Source organism: Lygodium microphyllum, chromosome 3 (genome assembly GCF_053477565.2).
Source record: "Lygodium microphyllum isolate KBCC chromosome 3, Lygodium_microphyllum_v1.1.10, whole genome shotgun sequence".
Classification (NCBI taxonomy): domain Eukaryota; kingdom Viridiplantae; phylum Streptophyta; class Polypodiopsida; order Schizaeales; family Lygodiaceae; genus Lygodium; species Lygodium microphyllum.
Window position 1 is genome coordinate 50,229,276 of NC_141137.1, and position 26,780 is coordinate 50,256,055.

The window sequence follows — 26,780 nt, forward strand, 5'->3', positions numbered from 1 at the left end:
TACTGCAGCTGGAGAATAGAGAGTAATAGTTGTTGTCTACCCAAAAAGAGGCCAAAAGATAGGGGGCTTGCTCCATAATGTGCTCCTAATTAGATTGCCTGCTGCCTAGGCTGTCCAAACCCTCAGAACTATTGTCGCATGCAACAAACTGCCCCAGAATGTCTTCCTCTAGCCTTGCATGGCATTTGTTGTAGCTAAATCCCAAGTGGCAAATCTATTATATCATTGGACATCTAGATGGGCGCTATTAGCATCGGTCATGATTGTCATGAAGAGATTTAGTGCGAATGCACTAAGGGCACTTTGGAGTTAACGCAATTGAGTCCTATTTATGGGATTCAAAGCCCTATTGTGATTATTATTGTGCGACCTATTTGGTTGGTGCATCCAAACAATGAGAGGTGTGGGTTGGTGGTATAGAATGCTAACCCTTGGGATGTGGGTGTGACTTGAAGTGCTAGCTCCCTTGCTAGGGGGTGAGCTCGTTTGACTCTTATGGCTGGGAGGTCAATGTGATGTCTAGTCCCTTATATTTGTGGATATGGCTTGTGTCATGTCTAGTGTGCAGGTTGGATCATATGGGAGCGTTTCACGTATCAGAGTGTCAACATGCAATCTGGTGTGAGGTGCAATGACATGCACGAAACCACTTTTGTTCATGGTTCCTTAATGGTGTATGCTTGACATGTATGCTTCAATCTTGTTTAGGGTGGTGTGGGGCACTACTAGTGGGAGGGGCGTGCTCAGGGGGCCCGTATTGCCGGTGGCTTTTACGGCAATGTATGTTTCTTGGTTGATACTCATGCTTGGTTTTTTGTGTTGAGGTGATGCTTGTGCGCAAGGGTTTCGGCAGTTCTAGTGATTGGAGTTTGGGGAGTTGTTACTCCAACGCTATGCCAGACCATCATTGGTAGCCGAACTCTTGTGGCATGTGTAGGCATCAATAATTTTGTTGTCGTAGTGGCATTTAATTTTAACGTGATAATTAAATTTAATGTCAATTTCACATTTAATGTTAGTCGTTAGATTAACATTTCACATTGATGATTGTATTAAATGTTATTGTTAATTAACATTACCTTTGTTATTAATTTTTAGTTATTTGATACACAAAGCAGTAATAGAGAGAGAGACTATAATTGTGGAGGGAGATTGCAGTAAAGCAGTTGTGGAAAGAGAGAGAAGTGGGTGTTTCAGAAGATGGAAGCGTGAGAGATTGCGCATGGGCAGTGGCTGGTCTGTGGAGCCGAGCCTGTCCAGGCTGTGCATAGAGTTACCACAGCCTGGATAGGCTCAGCTCCTCAGACCAGGTTAGGGCCCTTGATTGTTTTGGCGGGGGGTATTTGTCTTTGTCCCTATTTAAACATGATGGCACAGAAAGGGTCATGGCAAGATTCAATTGATCCTTGTGTGGCACATGCAAGCAGGTAGTTGATGTGTTTGATGCTCGTATGGCACATGTGGTGCTCATGAATAGCTTGGGGGAGATGCCAAATCTTCAATGGCTGGATAATTTATCTTTGATCCACAATTTTAAAGTTTTTAGACGTCTTTGGTAAATTAATGTGAAGTTGGCCTGTCAAGCTGCCTCCTGTTTCTGGCCCAAAAAAAAAGGGAGGTGCAGTATGCAATAAATGCAGATTATCTCTGCAGTGCTTTCTTCTTCCGACACTTAATGACTATATCTCTTCTCTCTCATACTCTTTCATGTTTGAACTCTCACATCTCTCTCTCTCTCTCTAAACCTTCTCTCTCTCTATGCTCCTTTCTCCTATTGGCACCGTGAGTTTTCACGGCGTGTCTCCTTTTGATACATCCGCTGCTGTCGAACCTCAACACATGGAGGATGCTTATTGGGCATCTTTGGAACCCGAACACATGCACGAGCGGCGTTCCAAAGGTTCTTCCATGAAATCTAATGGAGATCCATTGCTAGCGGTGATTCTCCAAGCTCAAACTAAAGACATGCAATAGCAAGTCGAGATGTGCACTCCCCATTTTCCATGTGCCCGTTACCGTGAGGATGTTACCTCTTCAATTCCAACCTAATCCCTTTAAAGGGGAGAAGAAGGAATGTGATGAGACTAAAATTGATTCATGGTTGTCCAAGTGGATGGCTTATTTTGATTTGTATCAGCTCGATGACGCTCAACATATCAGATGGATACATATTATATTACAAGGGAAGGTATATGCTTGGTGGATGGGGCTGGCCCAAGCCAGAAACATGGTAGATTTTGAACCCATTTTTCTGAAGTGGTTTGTAATTGATGATTCGATTGCAAATTTTCGTAAATTGTTTGAGCTTGACATGGGAAAAAAGACCTGAGATGTGTATGCATGGGAATTTAAAGGTCTTCTTCACAAAACAAAGGCTTTGGATGATTATTAGGTGTTACTCTACATGTGTTATCCTTTTGGGATGCCACTAGACTTCGAGAATGAGGTGCTCCACAATCCAAGCAGTGCTGATTTAGGGGGCATTTTCTTGCTTAGCAATAGTGGGGAAAACGGTGGTGAGGAGAAAGCAACTATCATGGAGGGGGCCTGCAATGCTTATTAACGGTGGTAAGTCTAACTTGAAGGGATGTGACCTCTAAGCAAGATGGTGTCATATGATTTTATGCCCATGCTATGAAGGTAGATGAGAACCTGTAACTTCATGCATTCAGAGGTCTGCACATATGACGTGACAGGATAGGTTGTAGGAGATGTTGACACACTAGAGTCTTGATTCAGTGGTTTAGTCACAGTTAATGAGGTTGGACTCAAGAGGAGAAGGGAAAGTTAAGTAAATTAGTGATCAAGAGTTTGAATGCATGTGACCTTGTGTAGGGGAATAAGTGGGGACTTACGGGACTTTATGGAAAAGGAGAAAGTGGGGAGAATAGGGGCAGCAAGAAAGCGTGAACAGGTAGGTGCAAATTGTCCTAGAAGGACTGCAAAAAATGTGGAGAAGAAGAGGGACAGAGACTCATGCAAGTGGAAGCTTTTGGGGAGAGGGGGGCTGAATACTCCACGACCTTCAAGGTATTGGTTTGGGCATTCAAGAAGGGGTCTTGTGGCTCTCATGAGCTGCAAGAAACAGGGTAAAATAAGGTACTCAGACTGACTATTTCTGTCTTGAATTTTCAGCATGAATCTTTGATCTCAGGGTTCAACACTTGATGCATATGCTTGTCTACAATAAGTGGATGCTTCAAGTATATGAAGAGCCCACACTAGGGTAGTTTTCGGACAGCATAGAGGTTATTCTTTGCTGCTGTAAATAATAGTAAAACAGGCTGACCTCATGTATTAAGGCCCGTATAGGGATTTCATAGGTTTCTTCGCTTATATAGGCTTTTTTGGTTTGGATATGAGATTTAAAGCTTATGTGATTGTATAAATCCTATGTACAATAGAGATTTGTCCTATTGCAGGGTTATCTCTGAGTTTTTTTCTTAGAGGTTTTGGGAAATAGTCCCAACATGAGGTATTGTGCTTGTACATTGAGTGCATTTATTGGACTTGTGTGCAATATATGAATCAAGGGGCTTTGTGATAGCTTCAATCAGAGTTTTTTATTCTCAAATTTGTTCAAATTTCTCTTTTCTTATTCTTTTGTGATCCCACTCTTTGCATGCTTTTATCTTAAACCCTCATGGTTAAGGCCTTTGACTTAATATCCCGTGACATTTGGTGAATCCGGTGTTAAGGCTGTCGGAAGGGTACAAGATGGGTTTAACCCCCATGGTTAAGGCCTTTGACTCAATATCCCCAGACATTTGGTGAACTCGACGTTAAGGCCGTCGGAAGGGTACAAGATGGGTTTAACCCGCGCGGTTAAGGCCTTTGACTTAATATCCCTTGACATTGGGTGAACCCAATGTTAAGGTTGCCAGAAGGGTATAAGATAGGTGATGCATCAGGTTTAGGTTCTTTTGGAGGAATAGGTGGGTGAGATGAAGCAGTTGATTTAGACTTTTAATATGTACTTACAATCACAGTAGCAACAACTATAATAGCAATGATGGATGTAAGCTTTTGCAAAATTGGAATTTGTAGTGGTTAAGGCTTTGTAGATGGTGGAAAATGAGTTGAAACTATTTAATGATCGTAATGTTTCGGCTTACTTTCATCTATGTATAGTGAAAATGGAATTCTTTGGGATTACACAACTTGCATGGAGCTTACTTTGTTCGGCGCAATGTATATGAGTTAAAAGCAGGCATTACTGAATTGTATGTGAAGAATCCAGATTGGGTTTTCTTTACGAAGGCTATAAGTGAAGAGTTGAAAGAGGAATCATAGATAAGTTAGTAAAGGGGATGCGTGATCTACATTTGAAGGTTGCGAAGTTGGACGAAAAGAGGTGGGCTATAGTTTCTAAGCCTCCTTGGGAAGGATATGTTTGTCGTTGTATATTGTGTGATAACCCTTAGTATGATAGGTTTGATTGTGATATGTATCATGTATACAACTTGAGAAGAAGCTTGAGAGAGTGCAACTCAAAGTGTATTGAAAGGTTTAAATAGAGAAGATTTACACGACTAAATATGCCCTATATTTGGATAGGCACAGGTACAAGGTTGAGGAAAAAGGTGGCTGACAGATGATTCAGAAGATGACGACGAAAACAGAAGAAAGATAGTCCTAATCTGTGAGCACGAGTGATTCGTTTCTCCTCCTAACCTCGCCTAGATAAGTGCTGGCACCTCTCTCCCCGTTTCCTCTGCCAGCCGTCCACTTTAGGTGAGTCCTACTATTCTTGGACTCTCTTACTCTCTAGGCTCCCCTGAACCTTGTTCGGGCGCCCAAGAGCCCGGACGGTCATCCTCGTGCGTGTTCCCCTAGATTTACCTTAATGTCACATTAAATGTCACTTTAATGTCACATTCAATATTTGTGACCTTAACGTTACATGAAATATCACTTTTAATGTCACATTCATGTCACATTTCCTTCCCCTTAAGAATCGGTTTCGTCCTCGAAAACGATACTTGGAAGGTCTAACTGTAAATCGGGAAACCTTTTCTTTAAAGTACTTACTCGCTCCCATGTTGAGCTTTCTTCTAAACAATCTTTCCACTTAACCAAACATTCTTGATAAATAGTATTCCTCGTTCGTCTATTACGAACATTTAATATTCTTTCTGGTTCATGTGGATTAGATTGGTCATTGAATAGCTCCTCAATGTCATCATTTAAGATTAAATTATCCAAATCACCCAGCTTCTTCCTTAATTTACTTACATGAAAAACTGGATGTATTTTACTACCAGCAGGTAGTTGGAGCTTGTAAGCCAATTCTCCCACCTTTTTAAGTATTATGAAAGGACCACAATACCTTGGTGAAAGCTTTGGATATTGTCCCTTTTTCATAGCTTTAGTTTGTTCAGGCACCTTAAGATAGACCACTTCTCCTTCTTCAAAGGAGATGTTTGGATCTGCATATGCTCTAGCTCGATTTTGAGCCTTTTTAATATTTTCTTGAGCAAATTTTAACATACTATTCATATCCTCCAAAAAGTCTTTAGCTGCCTGAACCTTTTCTTTATGCAGTCCTATTGCAAAAGGAGCTCTGGGCTGAAACCCATACATTAACATAAATGGACTATATCCAGTGGAAGAATGCTTGGCACTGTTATATGCAAACTCTGCTATCGGTAAATATTCTTCCCAATTAGTTTGCCTTTTACTTACATATGCTCTAAGCATATCTTCAAGAATTTGGTTAACCCTTTCAGTTTACCCATCAGTTTGCGGATGATCCGCCGTACTCATGCTAAGTTTAGTATCCAATTTCCTAAATACCGCACGCCAAAATTGGCTATCAAATTTTCTATCCCGATTAGAAACTATATTTGCCAGAAGGCCATATAATCGGTATATGTTCTCTACGAACAATCTAGCCAATTCTGGTGTTTTAACATCAGTTAAAGTTGGAATGAACCTAGCCATTTTGGTTAACCTATCCACAATCACCCACACAGAGTCGTGCCCCCTCTGTGTTCTAGGTAAAGCAACAATAAAGTCCATGGAGATACTCTCCCATTTTCCCGAAGGAATTTCTAGTGGATGGAGAAGTCCTCCCATTTTTAATCTTTCAGCTTTATTAACCTGGCATTTATTACATTTGACCACATAGTCAAGGACGTCCTTATTCATTCCAGGCCAATAGAACTGCCTTTTAATAAGACTATAAGTCTTATTAACTCCTGGATGTCCCGCGCTAGGGGTATCATGACACTCAAAGAGTATCTGACGCCTTATTTCTGTATCTTTCGGGACACATACCCTACCCTTGTAGAGTAAATAACCATTATCAATGGTAAAATTCTTCCACTTGAATCGAGTTTGAGCAACCCCTGATGCTCCATTTCCTTGTTGAACATCCTCAGATATTCCTTCCTTAGTAGAAGCACTTTCATTTGGATCACCATTTTTTATTGCTTCCCATATATTGGAATATGCCGGATCAACCTGGCATTTCCCTTTTAAAGATTCAAGCAAGTTGGAAGTGAACTGAGTAAAACTCAATTAATTAATGATGGGCATTCTGCTGAGTGCATCAGCTACTATGTTATACTTTCTTTTTCTATATCTTATCTCATAGTCGAACTCTTGAAGGAGTTCGGCCCATCTGGCTTTACGCCCGTATAAATCCGGTTGATCATTAAGCTACTTAATGCTTTCATGATCTGATAAAATCAAAAGTTTGGCACCATATAGATAGTGCCTCCATTTCTTCATTGCATGTACTATTGCATACAGCTCCCTCTCATAAACATAATAATTCTGTTTTGCACGGTCTAATTTCTTGCTTTCAAAAGCAACTAGTCGACCTTCTTGTAATAAGACCGCGCCTATTGCCTTATCACTGGCATCAGCTTCAACCACAAATGGTTTATTGGGATCCACTATTAATAATACTGGAGCTGTAGCGATAGCTACCTTAAGTTTTTGAAAACTTTCATTTTGGTCTGTTCCCCAATTAAAACTTTTTCCTTTCCCTTTAAGTTGGTCAGTCATTGGAACAGCTATTTTGGCATAATCTCGAATGAATCTACGATAAAATCCAGATAAACCTAGGAAGATCTGCAGCTCTTCCAGGTTCCTTGGAGGTGGCCATTCAATAATTGCCCTTACTTTTTCTGGATCCATGTTGATTCCCTCTTTCGAGATAATATGCCCCAGATATTTGACCTCTTGTGCAAAGAATTCACATTTAGTTTTCTTCGCATAAAGGGAATGTGTTCTTAACAGTTGGAATACTAATTGTAAGTGTTCCAAATGTTCTTCTCTTGATTTACTAAAGGTCAAGATATCATCCAAAAAGACTACTACAAAATGTCCTAGATAGGGCCGTAAAACACTATTCATCAGCTTCATAAAGGTAGCTGGTGCATTAGTGAGGCCAAAAGGCATCACCAAAAAATCATAATGCCCGTATCTAGTACGAAATGCTGTCTTAGGAACATCTTGTGCCTTAATTCTTACTTGGTGATAACCTGATCTTAAATCTATCTTTGTGAAGAATTTTGCCCCTTGCAATTGATCAAAAAGATCTTCCATTCTGGGCATAGGAAATTTATTCTTCACCGTTATTTTATTAAGTGCTCTATAGTCAACATAAAGTTGCATAGAACCATCTTTTTTCTTTACCAATAAAATTGGTGAAGCCCAAGGTGAATTACTGGGTTGAATAAACCCTTTATCAAGGTAATCCTTAATTTGTCTTTCTACTTCTTGGTGCTGTGTTTCACTTAACCTATACGGTGGTTTAGAAATAGGGTGTGTATCCCTATTTATGTCAATTGGGTAATTTATATCACCCCTATCTGGTGGAAAGCCACTTGGTAAATCTGAAGGAAACACATCTCTAACAAACTACTTAATTCATTATTAACATTCAACTCACAAACATAAGAAAATTGTTGCTTTATATTACAGAAAGTAAAAGTGTTCTGTACAGAAAGAGACCATAACATATATACCTCACAAACTTCCTTCTTTATCAGCTTCTGAACTTCAGTAGAACACAGCAAAGGATTATCAGATATTTCATGTTCACCTTGAATGACAAAAGTCTTACCATCCCTTTCAAATTCCAGTGTATTATGGTGATAACTACGTTTTAAGGATGGTTCCAATCCCCATAGCCACTCCCTCCCTAGAGCAATATCAGCTCTTTCCATGTTCATAATTTGGAAATCAAGTTTATCTTTATATCCTTGAATCTCAATTTCCAAATTGGATACCATTGTATCCCATATTTTATTGTCTTGGCCTTGCATCATACGAACAACATATTGATGGCCACTCTTTTGTTGGGGAAGTTTCAATTTTTTGACAAGTGCATAATTTATAAAATTATGTGTGGCAGAGTCATCAATCATGACTCTAACCCTCTTTCCAGCTATCAATCCATGTACTCTAAGTAAATCATGTGGCCCAAAAGTAGGCTGCCACATAGAAGTTGACATACAACACTCATGTTGTACATCCATGTGCAAGAGCTCTAAAGATTTGTACTTTTCATGCCCCTTTAATTCTAAGATCTGCACTACATGGATTTGTTTTTCTTTTCCCTTGCCCTTGTCCTTATCCTTTCCTTTATCTTCCCCCTTTTTCTTTTGAGGGCAATTCCAAGCAGCATGGTTAGGGCATAGGCAATTGAAACACAACTTTTCTTTTTTGGCCTTATCAAAGTCATCAGGACTTAACTTTGGCCTCACATATGGTTTCTTTTCAAAAGGTTGTTTTTTACCCTTAAAGAATGGCATTTTCCTTTTAAATTTGCCCACAAATTTTGAGGTTTCCAATTCCTTAGACTTGGGCTCCGTATCAGTGAGACTAGTGAGTGTACCTGGACGCATACTATCTTCATGAATTGATGCAAATTTAATTGCCTCTTCCAGCGTCTTAGGTGAACTCATTTTTACTTCCTTTTTATAGGCTTTGTCTAGTCCCCTAATGAATCCTCTTGTTTTTTGGAATTCATCTATTCCTTCCAATTTGAGGATTATCTCATGATATTCCTCCAGATATGTCAGCAGGGGTCTTCCCTTTTGTCTGACATAATCCCAATCTTTCCAATTTCTTTCCATTTCATTTTCAGGAAGGAATTCTTTCAAAAAGACGGATTCAAATTGAGCCCAAGTTTCAGGTATTTTATTTGCCTCCTTTAAAGTTCGCCGCCACTTATATGCTTTGGGTCCCAAAGTTAAACTAGCCTCTAGTGCTTGGAGATGTGGTGGGGTATTTTTAAGTTTATGTAAATCTTCCCATTTTTGGAGGAAATTAAAGATTGTATCTTTATTCCTATCTTTTTCCTCCCCTTGAAATTCAGGTGGTTTCATATCCTTCAGAACTGGATTATCCCTCAATTTATGGTGGGGTTCCTTAGGATCTCGCATAGTCACATCTAAATCTTTCGATGAAGATGGGACATCCGAGGTTTCTATCTTATTTTTATCTCTTTCTAACAATAAAGTTAATTGAGATTTTATTTCAGTGAGTGTTTGGGTTAAAAATTCCATCTGAACCCCCTGAGCTTGCACACGAGCAGTAAGATCATCAAATTGCTCTCGTGTAGCAAAAAATTCTTCCCATTGTTCTTCTTGCATGTCTGGTTCCTGGGGATCTACCATAGGGTGGTCCCCAGAACTAGAACCTTCCATTACTCTCTCTTTCCCTTTTTCTGCCATTAATACACTGGAATTGGAAAGCAAAGATAAGAAATTTGCATACAAAATAAAGTACTTCCCTGGTTTTAATGGCAAGGCAGCTGCTGCTGGATTTATTAGTAAGCCCGAAGAGTGAGGAACAATCCTTATTTTCCCGGACTAGACCAGTCACTTGGACCACCAATATGTCTTTTATATATGTGACAAATCTGGCTGATTTCAGTTCGTCGGTGGCGATTCAAATGCTGGTACTTATCCTCACGACTACAACAGTCGTCTTTATGTTTCGCCGCACAGCTTCTTCATATTTCGCCTCACAGCTGACGCCTTGGACATTGCACCTTTCGTTGACCAGAAACGGAGTCCTTTTCGTCTCACGCTGGGTCGTTCTGCAGGCGTTGACCAGAGACGAATCCCCTTTTCGCCTCACGCTAGTCGTTTCACAAAATGTCACTTACGTGACGTGGCACACCACATGTAACTTCTTCAAAAGGGTCTTCGACGATTAAAGAATGGCGGGCGAGCCTACTGCGATTGGCATCCTGGCGGGCGACTGAAACCCGTCAACTAAAACGAACCGCGACCCGTCGACTGAAACGAACCATGAGACCCATCGTTGAAGAACTCCACAAATCCACACGACTAAACCTGTCGGCTCTGATACCAATGACAGATGATTCAGAAGATGACAACGAAAACAGAAGAAAGACAGTCCTAATCTGTGAGCACGAGTGATTTATTTCTCCTCCCAACCTCGCCTAGATAAGTGCTGGCACCTCTCTCCCCGTTTCCTCTGCCAGCCGTCCACTTTAGGTGAGTCCTACTATTCTTGGACTCTCTTACTCTCTAGGCTCCCCTTAATCCCGTTCGGGCGCCTAAGAGCCCGGACGGTCATCCTCGTGCGTGTTCCCCTAGATTTACCTTAATGTCACAGTGGCTGAGCAGACCTAAGTGTATTCACACATATCACTACCAAAATATAGTAATACTAGAATCTTGTATAGATATAGGAGCATAAGAAGAAGAGACAAAGATAGAAACTTGTGGTCCTATGGACATTGGATTGGAGTAGATGGATGAGGTTGGAAGAACAAAATATATTTGGTGTTTATTTGTCCAATTGGAGGTTCATCCCTAATGGAGACTTCAAGGATCTTGCAATGTCTTTAGATTTATGTGTAGCATCTAAAGGGGAAGAGGCATATTTAGCTTCAAAGGCTTGTTGGACTCAATGCATGAGAATCAAGTCATACTTTTCCTTTGAAGAATTAAATGGTGAGTATGAGCCATAATAGTTGAAGGGAGGTGAGCCGTGAAGTGGAAGCATGATTGGGAGCAAGAGCTATGGTGAAAGGAGCAAGAGCAAGAGAGAGAGAGAGAGAGAGAGAGAGAGAGAGAGAGAGAGAGACTCTAAATGTGGAAACTCCAACAGTCACAATGTGTGACCGGCCTTTCCTTTACTCAAATGTAACTGAAAGAATAAAGAATGAAGTGACAGTGATGGATGCCCGTCGCCTATAGTGTGCAGGCGCGGGTACTGTAAGCGTAGTAATACACGGGCGGCTAGGCAGAGGCGCCTTTACTCCCCAACAATCTCCTACTTAGAGGCGAATCTAACTCAGTGAGGAGGGGGGAAAAAAAAGTACAAGTGTACATAGGTTCAAGAGGATGAGGAAAGACATCATCTCATCCTACGCCCATCATCTTCCTAAGGAAGGCAAAACGCTCCACTGAGAGACTTTTCGTGAGCAAGTCTGCAGGATTTTGGTTAGTCGGGATCTTGACAAGATCAATAGTCCTATCCTTAACGACCTTATGAATGAAGTGATACCTCACCTCAATGTGTTTCTTCTTTGCATGAAAGACCGGATTCTTGGCTAACTGGATGGCACTTAGAGAATTCAAATGCAGTGTAGGGATAGCATTTGTCATACCAAGGTGAGCAACCAAATGCCCTAACCAGATGGCCTTCTTGCAAGGCTCTGTGGCTGCAACATACTCGGCCTCTGTAGTGGAGAGGGCTGTGCATTTCTACACCTTGGACATCCATGAAATACCTCCAGCGAAAGTGAACACACAGCTAGAAGCGGACTTCCTACAGTATGTATGTCTTGCATAATCAGAGTCAGTGTATCCCACGATTGCTGTATCTTGGTTGCCATAACAAATGCACATATCAGCAGTGCCCTTCAGATATCTCATGATATCTTTCACGGCATCCCAATGCTTGCTAGGTGTAGCTATATAATGTGTCACAACACCAACTACAAAAGCAATATCTGGACGGGTGGCTATCATGGCATACATAAGATTGCCCACTGCGGATATATAGGGAAACTTGGCCATCTCGACCTTCTGCTTATTTGTTTGTGGAGAATTGGTTTGTGATACCTTCACATGAGAAGGCAATGGACAGCCAATAGGCTTCACATCCTAGATACGGAAGCGCTCAAGGACTTTATGGATATACTTCTTTTGTGATAGAGTAGTCACTGAGACCTGCCACGCATAATGCACATACCAAGTATATGAGAGGCCTGTCCTAGATGTTTCATCTCAAAGCTTTTTTTGAGGTGAGCCTTAAGAGCATCTAGCTTATCATGAACTTTTCTTGCCAAAAGCATGTTATCCACATAGAGTACCAAAATCAATAATGAACCATCACGGGATTTCTTCTTGTACAAGTACAGATCCATAGCACTATGACTATAGCCTTGTGACTGCATAAAAGCATCGAACTTGCAGTACCATTTCCTAGGTGCTTGCTTTAGACCATAAAGACTCTTCCTTAGTTTGCACACTAGGTGTTTCTTATCAGGCTCTGCAAAACCCTTAGTTTGCTCCATGTATATCTCATCATGCAATGCCCTATGTAAGAAAGCCATCTTGACATCCAATTGATAAAGATCCAAGTCAAGCTGGGCAACCAAAGCTAGGACTAAGCGCAGGATAGTCATCTTGACCAGAGGAGAAAAGACTTCATCAAAGTCAACACCATGTTCGTGCTTAGAACCCTTGTTGAGAAACCCTTCACCCTTCACCCGCAGTTTGCGTTTTTGTGTTTTGTGTTTAGGGTTTGTAGCCTCAAAAAGGGGCGCCATCCTAGACTGACTATGCCTATTTATAGGCCACTCTCTCATTCATTCCTTACGGCTGATTCATTTAGTTTGTTACCTCTTCTCTCCAACCTCTCCACTACCCTCGCACCCCCTCAGGAGGACATTGCGGTTCGTGGTTCATGGCTGTCTTCATTATCTTCCTTGTGCTACGGCACCCTTGTTTCCTTGTATCACATTCACTCTATGATTCAGATCTTCATCATTCCATTCATCAGAGTTTCTTCTCTCTTCTCTTCTCTTCTCCATGTTTGTCGAGTTCACTCCGTGTTCCTTCCTGCAAACCTTACTGTCTCATTGGTACGCCATCTTTTGACATGGTATCAAAGCTAGATCTGCTAAAACAACGGCAAACATCCTCTACTCTAATGACGGCAAAGACCGATGGTAGGTTCAGCATCCACTTCTCTTATTCTTCCGCTGCATCAAAATCTCGTTTTTGTAGGTTTTAGGTGTTTTTCAGCTTATTGCCCACACCCCTTTTACGGAGGGCATTGCAGTCTCAGCTGTCCCTTGTTGTCTTCTACAGTCTGGCGCCTGTTTTCAGCCTTCCACCCATAGTTTGTAGCTGATTAGCGGAGCGACTGTTACTGATCACTCTCCATTCAGAAAACAATCTTGTTTTTGCAGATTTCAGGTATTTTAGCTTGCTACCCACACCCTGGACGCAGAGGACATCGTGGTCTAAGTTGGCCATTGCTGTCTATAACAGTTTGGCGCTTGTTTCCAGCCTACCACACACTGTTCAGAGCTGATTTCAACATAGTGACTGCTTCTGCTGGTTTTTCTTGCATTTTAGTCTTTCTCCCTCCTCACTTGCGTTTTTCTACTAGTTGCAACCTCTTACTGTTGGTCGCATCCTTCTCCCACTGGCAGCTTACTTCCAGCCCTTCCACTGTCCTCCTAGACCTTGAGGCAGACATTGTAGTTTATGGTTTGTGGCTTACCTCTTTCCTTTTCACACCTATTGATACCCAGGATCTCGAGGATCTATCTAGATCGGGGCCTTGGAGGTTCAGCTGCGACTTGGTGACGAGGCCTTCGTATTCCTTCTAGCATGGATGCACGGAACTAGTGGCTTCTCTCTCGAGGTTGAGTTTCGGGCTCTCAAGTTCACTTTGTCTACTGTTCTTTACTATAGGTTACCTTTCAGGTGGAAATCTTGGATCTTAGGGATCCTCTACATCTTCTTCCTCCTCTTCTCTTCTTGCCTTGGTTACTTGGTCAGCATAGAGTCACCTCCTGAGATCGAGTACGCGCATATCCTTATGGTTCTTAGTACCACACAAAGTCCAATATGCCTCCTATGCATTGCATGTTTACATCATCTTTGTACTAGGGCGCTTGGGCAAGTGAACAATTTTCCCACAAGAGACACTGTCCAAGTGGCACCTGCTGCACGAGCATTCTTCAACATGTAGAATTGCATCTCCACCTCACGCTTCTCTTGTTCTCCTTTTTGGACTTGAGAGGGGGTGTTGAGAAACCCTTTACCCTTCACCCCTCACCCGCAGTTTGCATTTTTGCGTTTCTGTGTTTGGTGTTTAGGGTATGCAACCCCAAAAAGGGGCGCCATCCTAGACTGACTATGCCTATTTATAGGCCACTCTCTCTTTAATTCCTTATAGCTGATTCATTCAGTCCATCAGCTCTTCTCTCCAACCTCTCCACTACCCTCACACCCCTTTAGGAGGACATTGCGGTTCGTGGTTAGTGGTTCGTGGTTCGTGGCTGTCTTCATCATCTTCCTTGTGCCATAGCACCCTTGTTCCCTTGTATCACATTCACTTCATGATTCAGATCTTCAACATTCCATTCATCAGAGTTTCTTCTCTCTTCTCTTCTCTTCTCTTCTCTTCTCTTCTCCATGTTTGCCGAGTTCTCTCTATGTTCCTTCCCACAAACCCTATTGTCTCACTGGTACGTCATCTTTTAACAACCCTTAGCAACCAATCTAGCCTTGTAGGCCTTGTAGGCCAGCTTGGGATAGCCAGGGGTACTTTTGAACTTGTACACCCACTTGCAAAGCAAAGCCTTCTTGCCACTTATGCAATGAGTCAATCTTGGATTGCATAGCCTTCTGTGTGACAGCCACCCCTACGCATAGCCTCATTATAGGCGAGAGACTCTCTTGCATGTGTAACCAAGTCATAATTCATGGAGAGCAGATAACGGTTAAGAGGTCGTCTATCTCTAGTAGAATACCTCAAGGCAGGCTGTGCGACTTGTCCAACATCCTGTCTAACATCCTGGCAATGAGCATCAGTTGGTGCTGATGTAGACTGTCTAGCTGGTTGTGTGGGACTAAGGGGCTTCGTCTGAAAGATAATCCTGCGTATCTCAACCACTTACTGAGGCTGCCTATGCATCTTGTCTTCATGGAAGACTACATGGTTGCGGATGACTTTTTGCGCTAGCGGATCCCAAAGACGGTAACCTATCTCACTTGCATCTCCATAGCCAAGAAAAATGCATTTCACACTTTTCAGAATCAGCTTACTGTGTTGGTCCTTGGGCACATGGCAGAAGACCTTACATTCAAAGACACACAAATGAGTATATGAGGGAGGCTTTCCTATCCATACCTCCTTTGCAACTTGGAAGTCAATAGTATTGCAAGGTGACCTGTTAATGAGATTCACGGTAGTAGAGATTGCCTCAGTCCAAAAATGTTGTGGTAAGCCTGCTTAGCTAAGCATATTGCGGATCCTCTTTTGGATAGTCCTATTCATGCGCTCAGCTATACCATTCTGGGGGGGGGTGTAAGGAGCAGTCAAATGACGCTTACTACCCCACTTGTCAGAAAACCACTCAAAGGCATGTGAGACGTACTCACCCACATTATCTATCCTTAGGCATTTTAGCCTATGCCCTGACAGATTTTCTGCGAGAGCAAGTCAACGCTGAAAGATGGGTAAGACATCATATTTCTGCTTTATGGGATAAGCCCAAACCTTACGTGAATAATCAGCAATAAATGTGACAAAGTACTTCATTCCCCCTAATGATTGAGAGAGCATGGTTCCACACACATTCGAATGCATAAGAGCCAAAGGCTCATCCATGCGTGGAATACCGGACTTTTTATGCAAATTCCTAGTCTGTCTGCCATATAAACAGTGATTATATGACTCAAAATGCAAGTAGTCAAAAGGTAGAAGATACTGCAAAGCACTAAGCATTTTCATTCCCGTAAGCGACATATGCCCAAGACAAGCATGCCAGAGAGATACATGTGGGGTAGAACCCACTGACAAAACATGGCCAATAGTACCAGATACAACCAAGGGGTAGAGGTTGCTAGACTTGGCATCTCTTGCAAGAACAAGCTTGTCACGAGTTATCTTCCATGCAGAATCACTAAAGCATATATGATAACCTGCATCATCAAGCTGCCAAGCAGACATAAGGCTTTTAGTTAGTGCGGGTACATAACGTGCATGATGCATAACAAAAGTGCTACTAGAGGAAAACTGTAGAGTGACATCACCATTGCCAACAATAGCAAGAGACCGATTATCACCTAAGCGCACAAAACCAGATACACTGCGATAGGTATGAAACCACTCATAATAGGGGGTTACATGAAAAGACATACCTGAATCCAAGAGGCAACACTATGTATGCATAGATTGAGCCTCAATCAGTTGAGAGGCATCACATGAAGAGGTTGCTAATATGTAGTCACCATCGTACTCCTTAGGTTGCATGACATTTATCACCTCAATCTTTACACTAGACTTGACAGGTATAATACTACGATCATTGGATTTCTTGTCCACTTTCCCTTTCCCCTTTTCTTTGCACTTGTCATTGCGCATCTTATGGCACTGCGACCATATGTGTCCTGCTTTTCTACAATAATGGCATGTAAGATCAGACTTACGTCCACGGGACTTGCTGCGTCCATGTGACTTAGACTGAGATTTCTGAGAGTCCTTCCCATGACGATCATTATCTTTCTTGCCACTTTTGCCACCTCTAACGGATAAAACATGTGAACTGTGGGAAGCATCATTGTTTTTCTTGTTAATTTCTTTAGTCAAAAGAGCACTCTCTACATCTTTCAATTTCAGCCCATCAAGTTTGTTGGTACAAATCGCAGTGCGAAGTACATCCCAAGACTTAGGTAAATTGCCAAGCAGAAACAAAGGATGCAGATTATACTGAAACTCAATACCTTGTTGAAGTAGATTCTTCATGATAGAATGAAACTGGCTAAAGTGAGCAGAGAATGGGGTCCCCTCCTTCATGCGGAGATCCATCAACTGCTTATTAATCCAATACATTTGCGAAGCAGGGCTCTGCTTTGTATAAAGTTCTTGAATCTTTTCCCATAGATTCCATGTACTTTGATTTTCATCTTCAACAACATTATTGTGGACCTCTTCGGAGAGTGATAAAATGATAGTAGACTTGCATAGTGCATCTAAATCAGCCCAGTCATCATCATCCTTGTTCTCAGGTTTAATACCCTTGTTTCTTAGTGGCTTAATCTGCAATTTCTGCAACAAAACCTGCCATATTTGAGACTTCTAGTAGCCATAGTTGGTGCCATCCAACCTGGCAATTAAACAAAGCTGTATCTTTGAGATGACTAGCCACAATGAGTTAATCAGAGGCAGTTGATGTAGAAAACAGGCTGCTATAATTAGCAGAAAACAGGCTAAAACCATTGTCAAAACAAGCTGAAAATATGAGAAACTGCTAAAATGACCAGCTATCCAATAAATATGACCAAAAGGGTGTCAAATAGTAATGATTACTCTCAATAAATGCTCATGGTCTGCAATTTACAGCTTGTAGTAAATCACAGCAGTAGGTAAAAGTAGCCAAAAGCAGAGCTATCATTGATACATGACCAACTGCAACTACCAGGAAGCAAATGCATCTAATAGTGAGTGAAAAAGAGCAATGGGCACCAATAACTGTCAACCAAGCAAGGTGTCAGACCAGATATATCTCATAGATATAAAAGTCATGCATGTAACAAGTCTCGGGGTAACAAAAGAGACCCAGCACAGGTACAATTGATAGAGCAGTGTAAGTAAAGCTCAATACAGAGCCATTCAAGATGCATGCATAACTGACAACACCATGACAGAGATAGGTGCCTGCCCAAGAGTAGTGTCAGATCAGCCTACTAAGCATGAACTGCATACATGGAGCAAAGAGAGAGCAGAAGCATGTCAATGTCCCATGATCTCAAGCTCAACTGCAAAGTCAAAGCTCTATGTACATCCAAATAGGCTAGAATCTCCCACTGGAAGGAAAATCAGATGTAGATAGAGCAAGCACTACTCAAATACATCAAGTATATATCATCAAACATCTCACATCCAAGTAGGATACATCTGGAGCATAAATCCCAAAGTAGCTCAAGCCCGTAAAGCATAAAGCACTGAAGCTTTCAAAGTTAAGTAACTGGCAACCAAATACAGTGTCCAAGATCTCCGAAATGCTCAAATGCAATCACAGATGAAGCCCTAAATGTCAGTCAGATATAGACATTCCAAGCAGCGTTCATTTTTGACATAAGTATCAAAGCATGAAGCCTAGATGTCAAGCATAGACAATAGGCATAAGTTATCACAAAGGATGCCAACTGTAGTCCAATGCTAGTTAGTGTAGACCAAAACAGAGCTTAATTATTGCTCAAAAGCATGCCGGAACCAAAAAAAAGCATTTTCCAACCTCCATATACATCTGTATGGTCAAATGAATCATTGGGGAAGCACCCATAAGCAATAGGTAGAGCATACACTGACCAAATAGGCTTCAGCCTTGGTTATTACAGCAGTAAATTCACTAGCAAAATTGAGTAAATCAGTCCTCAGATCAAGCTCAAAGCCACCTCAAATCATGGGCATATGATATACCAGTGTACTAACATCAATGGTACACATCAATAGTGCATATAGAACACCCAAATCATAGCCAAGAGCAATAGGATCTAAAATCCTTGTTAAAAGAGGTTCAGCCCTGCTGTATACAATAGTGAATACACTGTCAAACCAAGCTATTTCAGTACCAAAATCAGCTCCAAATCCAACCCATAACACGGTCATAGCATTCTTGTACATATAGACATCATCCTAGCATAATCGGGCATCATAAGACCAACAAAGCTGACCATAGAAGCATCAAACAGGGTGCTGCCTTGTATTTTCAGCCAGCAAACCTCAGCCAAAACAGAGTAAATGAAGTGGTTAAATCAGTTCAAAATCAACTCTAAGGAATGACGTAGCATCCCCAAATATATAAGCTTCAACCGGGCATAACTAGGCATCATCCAACCAATGGCAATGAGTGTAGACATCAAAGATAAGTGCTGCCTTGTTTTATGACAGTTTGTGGATTGTTATAACAGTCCAAAACTGAAGCTTAACGCTCAAATCGAATGCCAAGAGTGGAAGGATCAATGCCAAGCATCAAAACCAAGTGTACAAGTGCTTGTATAGCTGCCCAATGAAGAAGATACGTTGTAGGAGATGAAAAACGTGAGTTGTTGCTAAAAAAGGGCCTGTTCCACGCAACTTGATGTTGCACCAGCAGGGTGAGGGCTATGGGGGGCTGCTCCAACTTGTTCGAGAAGGTTCAAAGAATGCCCAAGAAGAATGCAACCAATAGGAAGCTCGAATGGAGCGGCTATGGCTGCCAACAAAGAGATGACTGTTGTAGGTATTCGAATGGAAGCTGAGAGTGTGCTGGACCAAGCGTGAGCTCGTGAAGAAGAAGGCTCTAATACTAGTTGAAGGGAGGTGAGCCGTATGGTGGAAGCAAGAGCGGGAGCAAGAGCTATGGTGAAAGGAGCAGGAGCAAGAGAGAGAGACTCCAAATGTGGGAACTCCAACAGTCACAATGTGTGTCCGGCCTTCCCTTTATTCAAATGTCACTGAAAGAATAAAAATTAAGTGACAGTGATGGGCGCCCACCGCTGCAGTGTGCAGGCACGGGTACTGTCAATGTAGTAATACACGAGTGGCTAGGTAGAGGCGCCTTTACCCCCAACAATGGTTAGAGGTTTCTCTGCAAATGTTAGAGTTTCACAAAGCAAGTTGTGAAGCCCACTTTTGTTCAATTCTTGACATAGGCTGCTCTACTAGAGACTAAAGTTGTAAGAAAGTGTGTGAAGTGATCTTCTCTTCGGGATTTTCTATTTCTAATGTCGAGCTTTCATATCCAGGCCCAAGTTTCTTTAGAGGGTACTAGCTTTGAGACCATGTAAAGAAATACTCGAACACAAAAGATGAATACAAATGTATAACATAGTATAGAGTGATAATAATAGAACCTAGAGATGAAGTGTAACTCAAAGACAATGAAGATAAAAAACGAATGAATAAAGAATACTACAATACTCAATAATATGAGCAGTGTCAAGAAATGATTGAGCAACTTGAGAGATAGCAGGGTTTGTAGGGAGAAACACAGAATGTATATGAAAAACACTGAGAAGAGAAGAGAAACTCAAATAAACAAGATGATAAGGGAATGAAATAATGAAGCGAATCTGACACAAGGGTGCCATAGCACAAAAGATGCCATGGAGTAGAAAGATTGCTAAAGAAGCCTTCGAGTCTACAAATGCAGGGATGATGAGGTGTCGCATGAAGTAGGGAGACTACCATTGAAGGATCAGGAGCCACTGAATTTGCCATGAGGCCTAATGATGGATGGCTAATGAAGGTGACCTCCCAAACAGTCCAAACACAAATGCTGATTGCCGCCTAGGATTGGTGCATTGTCACTTGAAGCGAGGGATACCAGAAATTGCCAAACGCAAGGATGAATAGCCTTTGAGGATGAAAATGCTAGTTGGAGAAGTGATGCCTAATGGAGGATGAAGCAGCCAAGAAGCAAATGCAAGCATCAGTTGCCTTAGAAGATTGACACCAAGCTGATAGTGAAGACGCTAGGCGAAGGAGGACCTTCAAGGGAGCCAAACGCAAGGATAAAATAATGCTTGAAGGGTGATAGCCATCACCAGATGTTGAGGACTGACAACAGGTGATGGAGATGTTGTTGCCAACAATGGAGGAAGGTTGCTAGGTGAGGGGGACTAAGAAAGCTTTTTTGGGGTTAGAAACAGAAACAAAAAATGGGAATGAAGAAGGGAGATTGTACGGAATGATGTAGTTTCTCAAAACCCCCTCTTAGGCCCAAAAAGGAGCGCAAAAAGAGGAGTGAGGTGAAGAGAAGAAAATCCACCCTACAATTTGAGAATGCCACTTGAAAGACCTATGAAGATAGTCAGGAGACCGGATGAGTAGTAGAACTTGAAATACCATCTTGTGAGAAGCCACTAGCTCTGTTACACCATGTTGGAAGGAATATGAAGGCCTAGTCATAAAGTCGTTGCTGAAAATCCAAGGGCCTTGATCAAAGATAGATCCTTTAGATTTGTTGTAGTGGAGGTAAAATTGCTTGAAAGAGAGCCAAACCTCGAAAGTAAAAGATGGTGGGTGAAGAACTTTGAGAGTAGTAGGGTCCCCTTCTAAAACTGAAGGAATAGGAGCCCCTTCTGAGGCTAAAGAAAAAGGAGATGCCCCCTCTAAGGGTGAAGGAAAAAGATCATCCTGTTTATCTCCCTTTGAGAGAGATAGAGACTCCAACTCATGGATCATGGAACCCGAGGTGTCTGTTGACGAAAGAAGTACCATTGGTCGAGCTGAAAGGCTAGCTCTAGAACCTTAGAAAGGGCAACCACATCCAGTGAATGGTTGGTCCCAAATAGCTAGGATAAGGGAAAGAGTACTGATCAGAACCAGGAGCTAGCGAAGATGAAGATGGAGATAGCAAGGCTACAAGAAATGGTCAGGAGACCAATGCATCCACACATCCAGTGCGTGTATTGTGGTGGAAACCACCTGCCATCCGAGTGTCAGGACCCTAGGTTGTGACCTTGCACCAATTGCGGTAGGTTCGGTCACGATGCCATGCATTGCAGACTACCGAGACGACTCCCATACTTGCAACCTTACAATCAGCTTTACCTAGGGAATAGGCCGCCAAACATTTTTAGGAGGGGAGCCCCATTGGCTCTCTCGGCACCTAATGATGCTTGAAAATTCCATTTGTAGGCAACTCATTTTGTTTCCACACATTTCCAAAACTCTTGGCTACAATGCTCAGGCCATGTGAGTCACAGTTTCCAAAAATGGTGTTTTGGACTCGCCGAAATGGGATGGTCGTTTCTGGCCGTTTCGTGGGAATAGTGTTTTGGGCAGGTTAGCAATCTTTCTAGCTGTGTGTTTTTGTCGCTTGCTTATTTCACCCATTCCTTGCAAGTTTTGAACTACTACACCTACCTGCCCCAACTGCTGCACACCAGCCCATGGTCACCTCGGCAATGCTGAAAGCTTTCTTCTCGAAAGGTAAGCTTTAGTTGTGAACATTCAGCCTGTTTATGTGTAGATTTCAGACCTGAATTTCTGCAATTTTCAGCCAAGTTTTTTTGCCTTGCCAGTTGTGTGTGCACTATTTTAGCCTTATGTGTCACTTCTTTGTAAACATTAAGCATGTTTTCCTGCAGATTTCAGACCTGAATTTTTGCAATTTTCAGCCAAGTTATAAGAAATTTGTAGTCTTGCCAGCCATGAGCACAATATTTCAGCTTTATGTGTCGTTTGTTTGATGTTTGGGCAGCTTGCAGCCAACAAATTACGATGGCCCCCTATCCTCCGTGTCATGTTACTTTTATGAACTTGAATTTTAAGTTTTGAGTCATGATTCTTGAATGACAGATGTTATGATGTTACACTTTTGATTTATGTTTTATGTGACATGTTAAATGTGGGTTGTTTTGTTTTAAATATTGTAAGTTATTTTGGGGGATTTAAGATTACTTAATTCTAAAGACTCTTGTAAGTTCGAGCTTACAAAACTGACAAACTATGTGAAGTTGCACAATGGAAATCAATGATCTTGGATTTTTGCGTTAAAAGTTAAGATCGTTCAGTGACTCTAGTCTCTAGTACGCTTTTGTGTGTGTGTGTGTGTGTGTGTAAACACATATTATTATTTATATGATAATTTATTGATATATTTTGAAATGCCGTTTCTACAAAAATTTCAAATGGCTGCGCAAACTCTAAAACTCTGTTTTTTCTAGTTTCCGAAACACAAAACTATGTATGTGCTATCCTCTTTCAGAGAGAGTTTCACATTTGTGTATCGTTTAAGCTATAGCATGTTCACTCTTCACATCTTAAAGCCTTTACTGTGGCCACCTTAGGACAAAAATGAGCTCACCCTCTTGAGAGATTTCTAAATAGTTAAGACAATAAAGTTGTCCTAAAGCTGAGAGAATAAGAGCACTTCAAACAGTCTAAGAATCTTGAATCTTAAGATGATGAGAAATGTACACATGTGTGCAATCTCTCTTTATCAGGAAATCCAATTGTGGGCGCCTAAACACACAACATAATGCTTAAATTTCCAGCCGTAAAACTTAGCCAAAAACAGTCAAACTCGTGGAAAGGCTTCTCTATACCACTCTCGAATTGCCAACTCATTTCTGTTTCTCTCTCTCTCTCTCTCTCTCTCTCTCTCTCTCTCGCGCGCGCTCGGAGATTATAGGTTGATTTGGTCGATTTTGGCAGACTAGTTTAGGCAGCTTTCCCCTTCACCTACTTTTTAGCCTTCATCCTTGTGGTTGCATTGGGCTTTTGTGAAATTAGAGAATTCTCTAAAATGGTAAACTAATTGAATTTACTGTAAAATGGTGGAGGATAAGAGATGGATCATTCAAAAAGTAATGTTTGGTCTATTTATGATAGTAGAGCTAAGTGGTGTGTCAGATATTTCAATTGTGGAAGTCCAAGCGTTTGTATTTATGGAAAGATTTTTATATGGAGGCTTTCTATTAGTGGTTTTCCCACAAGGGGTGTGTCGCATAGTTGCAAGATTTCTTGTGGTAGATGTCTTTTGTACTGTGTGACAAAATGTTTGCTCATCTTTTTATTTCTTGCTTGGTTGTGAGATAGATTTGGGACTTCATTTCTTGAGTATGAACTTGGAGTACATATCAACAAACGATCATTTGTTCTTGGTTTTTGGGCAAGATGCCGTTTCCACAGCTATGTTGCAGCCCCATTATCCTTTGTTCTTTCATTTTGTGCGATGGGCTGTTTTTAACACATTTGGTGGACTCATAATGCATTCATTTTTGACACGGCCTCAGGTATCCACAATCATGTTGGTTGTATGGGAGGATTGCCATTATGGCAAATTGCTTCCATGGTTTCGGCTGGCCTAGTACTTAGAGAGGTGGGTTTTTGATATTGTTTGCACCACCCCTATTGCACCCACTACACGATTCCCTCACCTACCCTCAATAGCATTGTACTTTGTTGCCTTTTAGTGTCATCAATATTTGCTGAATGTTTTTTATTTTGCTCAGGTGGCTAGAATGCTCACTGTAAGTAGTCCACTTCATTAATTGAAACATTTGTGAGAGAGAGAGAGAGAGAAGCTCAATTGTTTGGTTAAGTTGAATGTGTGGTGACTAGAAGGTCTTGGGTTCAACTCCTACATTCCACATGATCAATTAGTTTAGATGTAGGAGAGATTTGAACTAGGGTTAGTGAGTTGATAAAATAAGTGGCTTACCATTAGGTAGCCACTTGAGAGAGAGAGAGAGAGAGAGAGCGAGAGAGAGGACCAAATGGATGTAGATTAGTTGGTTTAAGTTGAATGTGTGGTGACCAAAAGGTCTTGGGTTTAACTCTTACATTGTGGAGGGCCATTTAGTAGCGGTATAGAAAAAGGGAGATTTGACCTTAGGTCAATAGGTAAATAAAATAACTGGCTGACCAATAGGGTGGCCACTTCATTATGAGAAAAGAGATGGAGTGAGCATCTCAAATCCCAAGCAATGGATGCACGAGAGATCCCCAACTTTGTCTCTATCAACCATGCCAGTGGCAATCATGCTAGATAGGTGGCCATAGGCACCGAATGGGAGTGGACACTCTCCGAATGCCTTTTGGTCAAGCTCATGCCAAATTTGGCAAAAATCAAACTATTTTCTGCAAAAATGATTGATAAAAATCAAATTTCATCTTCGTACCCTGAAGTCCTTAAGAATTGTATAAACATAAATCATTCAAGACGTAAAGGAAAAGTTAACACATGGCTGCCAGGGTCTACCTTTTGTGGAAAAATGTGAATAGTAGTTGCAGCTTGATGGTATTTATCTCTAACACACCTCAAAATGTACAGGAAAGGACATAGAGCAGTGCAATAAACAAACCTTGTTTATAGCTAGGCCAATCTAATATCTGGTTTGTATAAAGCTTTCTAATACAAGCAACGAATATCGCAGCTGCCAATTTTTCACATTTAGTATCATTGATGATGCCTGCAGCAGCAATAGTAACAGCACTGGTAGACGGCTTGAATTGGAGGAGTTTATTCAAGTGTATCGCCTTTTTGAAGAAGAGACAAAAGCAATCATCTTTGTGGTGAACAATAGAATTACAAGCGAGGACCAAAAGCTGATGGAGCTGGCCATTGATCATCGAAAGTTCTTCTGTGTGGTTCGCACACATGCAGATAGCCTGCTGCGGATCACAGATAGTGCTACAATGAATGAGCGTCTAGAAACATTGGAGGAGCAAGTGAGGTGAAACAATTTTCCTCTGAAATTTTTATCGTGGGTATACAGAGTAAAGTAACATTTTGAGGCTGATTTCAAAGTCACAAATTTTGTAAAATGTCATCACTTATTTGCCTCTGTCAAGAAACCTGACTTAAAACTGTCATGATTGAACAGGGGAGATCTGGGTTTGCTTGATTGTCTTGATGTTAGACTCTTTATTGTGTGTATTCCATGGCCAGAAAGCAATTCAAGTGATATAAAACTTCAAGGCCCAGATTTGGAGGAGGTTTGCAAGAATGTGCAGAGTTTGCAGTTCCCAATTCTACAGGCCTATCTTTCTGAGCCCAAAGGACTATATGATGAGATTCAAATCCATAGTTTTGTAAAGGAAGAAGTCTGGAAAGCATTGGAACCTTTTCACACTGTCAAAAAGCGCCACCAGTTCTTGGACTTTTCACAGCACCTAGTGGCAGGCACACTTCTGCCCATTGCTGGCCCTGTCATGGTGAGCTTCTCCAAGACGTTATACTTCACTCTGAAAGCTTGCTCTGATGTAGGACTGATTGAAGATGCTGATGATGCGATGCAAAAGGTGAATGATGATGCCAACAAACATGCTCTTGTTACAAAGATTGCTTCAAAGGAAGGGTTGCTGACAGCAGTACACGACTCACTGGTGCACATTTTTGGTAAAGTTGTCTTTGAGATAGCTATAGCAGAAGTAGTGTCCACTGGAGCTGAGGCAACTCTTTCTGAGGCTATCCCTGTTGTTGGTCCACTCATTTCGGCAACCCATTTACCTAGTCGTTTCAAGAAGATTGCAGAGAACTTGGCTGTCAAGGCTTGCATGTTGCATGAACTCTGGATTATGCAGAATGTCACTGGGTTGCTGACTGAAACTTGATGAAAGATTTCAAAGCTGTGAAATTTATGTAATTCAGTCATGTAGCTTACTTCTGCTGCTTTGGCAGTGAGTGGAATGTAGATGAAGATTCATAAGTTTTGCTTCATTAACAATTCACATTGCCAATTTGGTGGGAAGAAACCTCATTTTTCTGAGAGCTAATCCTCAGCAGGTGCATTCGGGAGCCATTGCTTAGTAGCCATATCAAAACCTGAACTTTCTATACTGAATCTCCTCCATTTGCTGAACTAGACATGTCAGGTTTATTAAGATACATTTGCCAAGTCTTTTGGGCTGCTGTTGTGCCACTCATCAAGCTTTGATGGGTGCCATGAGTCTGTAAAGCACAAAACATCCCATCAAAATCCAAGGGAGATCAAATCGAGTAAAAGCCAAAAAGGTTAAAAAGCACATGCATTAAAGCCCGAATATTGATAAGAGAAGGCAAAAGCCAGCTGCTGGTCCTGCACAGTGTTCACAAAAAA

The 26,780-nt window shown here is 41.5% G+C and overlaps 1 protein-coding gene across 2 annotated transcripts in view; it reads left to right on the forward strand.

Moving 5' to 3' along the window:
• The window catches only part of LOC148038315 (uncharacterized), a 35,489-nt gene extending 9,081 nt beyond the window's left edge, over positions 1-26,408 (forward strand). Inside the window, exons 2-3 of one of the 2 annotated variants that reach the window (XM_087670520.1) lie at positions 25,158-25,415; positions 25,566-26,408. In XM_087670520.1, the coding sequence (XP_087526646.1) occupies positions 25,158-25,415; positions 25,566-26,295 (988 nt within the window). In that variant the 3' untranslated portion in view covers positions 26,296-26,408. The remainder of the gene's footprint in view (positions 1-25,157; positions 25,416-25,565) is intronic. The other variant, XM_087670530.1, reaches the window with a different exon arrangement.
• Positions 26,409-26,780: the final 372 nt, after the last annotated feature.